Source organism: Alosa pseudoharengus, unplaced genomic scaffold, assembly GCF_046254945.1.
Source record: "Alosa pseudoharengus isolate Yale_2024_CS ecotype anadromous, Long Island Sound unplaced genomic scaffold, YU_APseudo_1.1 YU_APseudo_1.1_scf_19, whole genome shotgun sequence".
Taxonomy (NCBI): Eukaryota; Metazoa; Chordata; class Actinopteri; order Clupeiformes; family Clupeidae; genus Alosa; species Alosa pseudoharengus.
Genome location: NW_027468657.1, coordinates 28,911,648 through 28,915,197, shown reverse-complemented (window position 1 = coordinate 28,915,197; position 3,550 = coordinate 28,911,648). Strand labels below are relative to the sequence as shown.

Here is a 3,550-nt window from a genome sequence, read left to right as displayed (position 1 = left end):
GTGTGTGTGTGTGTGTGTGTGTGTGTGAGTATAGGTTTGTGTGAACACTTGTAAGCATATGTAGGGCCCAAGCCTGTCAGGTCAGTTCATATCAACAATGTAGTGTCAGAGAATTGTGATAATTTCCCATTAGAGGGGAGGCTACAGTGAATGTAACAGTTTGCAACAGTTAGCTCTGCAAATACCACCATGCTGCACTAAACTACCTTGGAAGCTTTGGCACATTCCCTGCCAGGATATACAGTATGAAGAATTAGAGTTACAGTAGCACACTTACTGTAGGCCTCCCTCCATACAATCAGCAGGTGAGCTGCCTGTGATGCGTTATTGGACTTGAGAAATGCTGGCGGCTCCTTTGTTTCATCGCTTGCACTCCAACCCCCAGCTGAGCTAGCAGCAGTCACCCCCCTCCTCCTCCTCTCCTTCCCTCCTCCTCTCCTTCCCTCCTCCTCTCCTCCCCTCCTCCTCCACCTCTCCTCTCCCCTTCCTCCTCTCCTCCTCTTCTCTGCTTCACTCCGCTTTCTCCTCCTCTCCTCCTCCTCCTCCTCCTCTCCTCCTGCCATTGTGGGTATTTATATCCTCTCCCCTGTGGCTCCCCTGCAGGTACCGCAGCCTCAAGCAGTTCAACGTGGACATCTGCCAGACGTGCTTCCTCACCGGGCGCACCACCAAAGGGAAAAAGCTGCACTACCCCATCATGGAGTACTACACCCCTGTAAGAGACACGCTAGCCTAGCAGGGCTGCCGAATGACAGGGCAAGGTGATGAATGAGTGATGAAAAGTAAAGAGAGAGACAGAAGGAGAGATAGAAAGAATGATGTAATGGAGAAGGAGAAAGGGAAAGAGGGAAATGGTGAGACAAAAAGAAATACCAATATACAGTACAGTACTATGATATCATATTATAACAAGGCCAAATAACACACACACATACACACATATACACACATACACACACACACACACACACACACACACACACACACACACACACACACACACACATACACACACACACACACACACACACACACACACACACAGGCCTTGCAGGTACTTATTGTAGCTGTGACAGTGATGTGTGGGGGCCCTGCTAGTCAGCAGTCTCCAGTTCCAAGGACACTGCTGGGTTGCAGCGTTGACACGGAGCAGCCGTGTGACTGGACTGAGCTTCCAGTAGATGAGGCGTCCCCCCCCCTCCCCCCCCCCCCCTTCCTTCCTCTTCCTGGACTGGCACCAGCTCAGCTCTCTCACCATCCCTTCCCATGTGTGGCGCTCAAATAGCAGCCAGTCTGCCAACCTCCTCCTCAGTCTGCTCATGGGAAGTGCCACACACCCGCTCACACGCTGGCCCTGGGAAGTCAAATAGGACTCTCATTTCCTTAACGACTGGGCCCACATAGACTCTCCAGTAGCACTGTGTGAACGGCCATAATGTGTGCAGTGGGAGAGGAGGATTGATTTTTGCTATATCAGTGCGGAGGGTGGATTAGCTGCTAGTGTAGAGGTGATGCGGATGGGGCTACTGGTTAGTGATTGTCCGTGCCGGGTCAAGCTTTGGGTCATCCCTGGGGAGAGATTGCTGATCAAGGAACCCCTGAAGAGGGGTTTTTATCTTTTCTTTTTCTTTTACACAGTACTTTCCTTCACTCCCTTTATCTCTCCTCATTCTCTGCTCTTCTCCTGCTCTCTGGTCCTGACCCTGACCACCGTGCCAGACCACCTCGGGCGAGAGGATGAGGGACTTTGCCAAGACGCTGAAGAACAAGTTCCGCTCGAAGCAGTACTTCAGCAAGCACCCGCAGCGCGGCTACCTGCCCGTGCAGTCCGTCCTGGAGGCCGAGAGCACCGAGACGTGAGTTTGTGTGGGGCGGGCGGGACCGTTTAGGAGAACGAGAGACACCTTCCAAAAAGTCTCACCTTTATAACACAACAAAATAGGCTTACATTCTCCCACTGGAAAACGTGAAGCAGAGTGAGAGAAGGAGAGAGAGAGGAGAGGGAGAGAGAGAGAGAGAGAGAGAGTAGAGGGAGAGAGAGAGAGAGAGGAGAGGGAGAGAGAGAGAGCATGAAAGAAAGAGAAGGAGAGTGGGAGGGAGAGGCAGGCGTATTGCAGGCGTATTGCCAAGCAGATATATTTCTGGAACTGCATTACTTTGTTAGTCTGTTAGCTAATACAGTTAGAAAAGGACTTTGGCAACATTGTTTACCTGACAGCCTCCCATGTCTCTGGTGTGAGCCGGCTGATAGCACTAATGCCCGGCGATGGCAGCAGCCAATATCTGCAGCCCAGATAACACAGCATGCTGCTAAGGGCTAATATTATTAGGATTAGGGGGGTGGGTTATCTAAGGATCCGTAGCACCGCAGCTCTGGAGGAAAATATGAGAAGAAGAGGAAGAAGGAGAAGGAGAAGAAGAAAAAGAAAATAAGAAGCAGTTGAAAAAGAAGATGAAGAAGTAGAAGAATAAAAAGAGGTAGTTGAAGAAGAAGAAGAAGAAGAAGAAGAAGAAGAAGAAGAAGAAGAAGAAGAAGAAGAAGAAGGCGCCCAGACAGACAGACAGAGAGGTGGGAGGCAGCAGGGGGGGGGGGGGGGTGTTGGGAAACGTGACCTAGTTTAGGAAAGAGCACCGCCGTCATCTTCATGCACAAATAATGAGCAAATACACACACACACACACACACACACACACACACTCACTCACTCACACACATACACATGTGGTCACGCATCCTACAGGCACATAGTTCTAGCCCATGCATGGTTGCACAGTGGCACATATTGACATCGGAATAGGTGGCTGAGATGAGGTGTTATTGATGTGTGTCTGTGTGTGTGTCTGTGTGTGTGTGTTTGTGTGTGTGTGTGTTTGTGTGTGTGTGTCTGTGTGTTTCTGTGTGTGTGTGTGTGTGTGTGTGTGCGTGTGTGTGTGTGTGTGTGTTCCCACAGGCCCTGCTCCTCACCCAAACTACCCCATGCAGACACACACAGCCGGATTGAGCACTTTGCCAGCAGGTAGGACAGCACAGTCACAGAGCCCCCCTCTCTCTCCCCTGCCTTATGTGTTTTTAGAGCTGGGTCTTTTATCCACATATCCACATTTATGGGACTCTATTGAAATTGGAAGTAATATTATTTCACATCATTTTGCATATAAAGCCTACGCTTAATGCTTGACTTACTTTATATTGCCACCACTATATTGCCATGAATTAAAGTTGTTGGGGGATTCTAGTGCAGTTGTGCAGATGCTTCTTTTGATTTCCACCTCCTCTTGCCATATATTATTAGCACAGCCCAGGGCTCACTTTGAAGTATCATATTAGGTGAGATTATGCTATCCAACATTTTTCATTGTATTGATTGTTTGTTATGTATAGAGTTTCCTTTGTTAATGTGGCCTCTGAGGTTTCCTACCTTGACTGCATTCACTGCCATGCTAACCCCGGGCTAGGCTCTGGTTCCACTGAGAGCCCGCCTCTAGTGCTTCATTGACATTTGCATCTCTGAGAGTGAGCCTATGGTCTATTTCATCAGAACGGGTTCGT

The 3,550-nt window shown here is 49.3% G+C and overlaps 1 protein-coding gene across 1 annotated transcript in view; it reads left to right on the top strand.

Annotated features, from left to right (window-relative positions):
- drp2 (dystrophin related protein 2) overlaps positions 1-1,860 on the top strand; it is a 64,593-nt gene extending 62,733 nt beyond the window's left edge. The window contains exons 14-15 of the mRNA XM_076292956.1: positions 604-715; positions 1,720-1,860. Of these exons, the coding sequence (XP_076149071.1) occupies positions 604-715; positions 1,720-1,860 (253 nt within the window). The remainder of the gene's footprint in view (positions 1-603; positions 716-1,719) is intronic.
- The last annotated feature ends 1,690 nt before the right edge of the window (positions 1,861-3,550 follow it).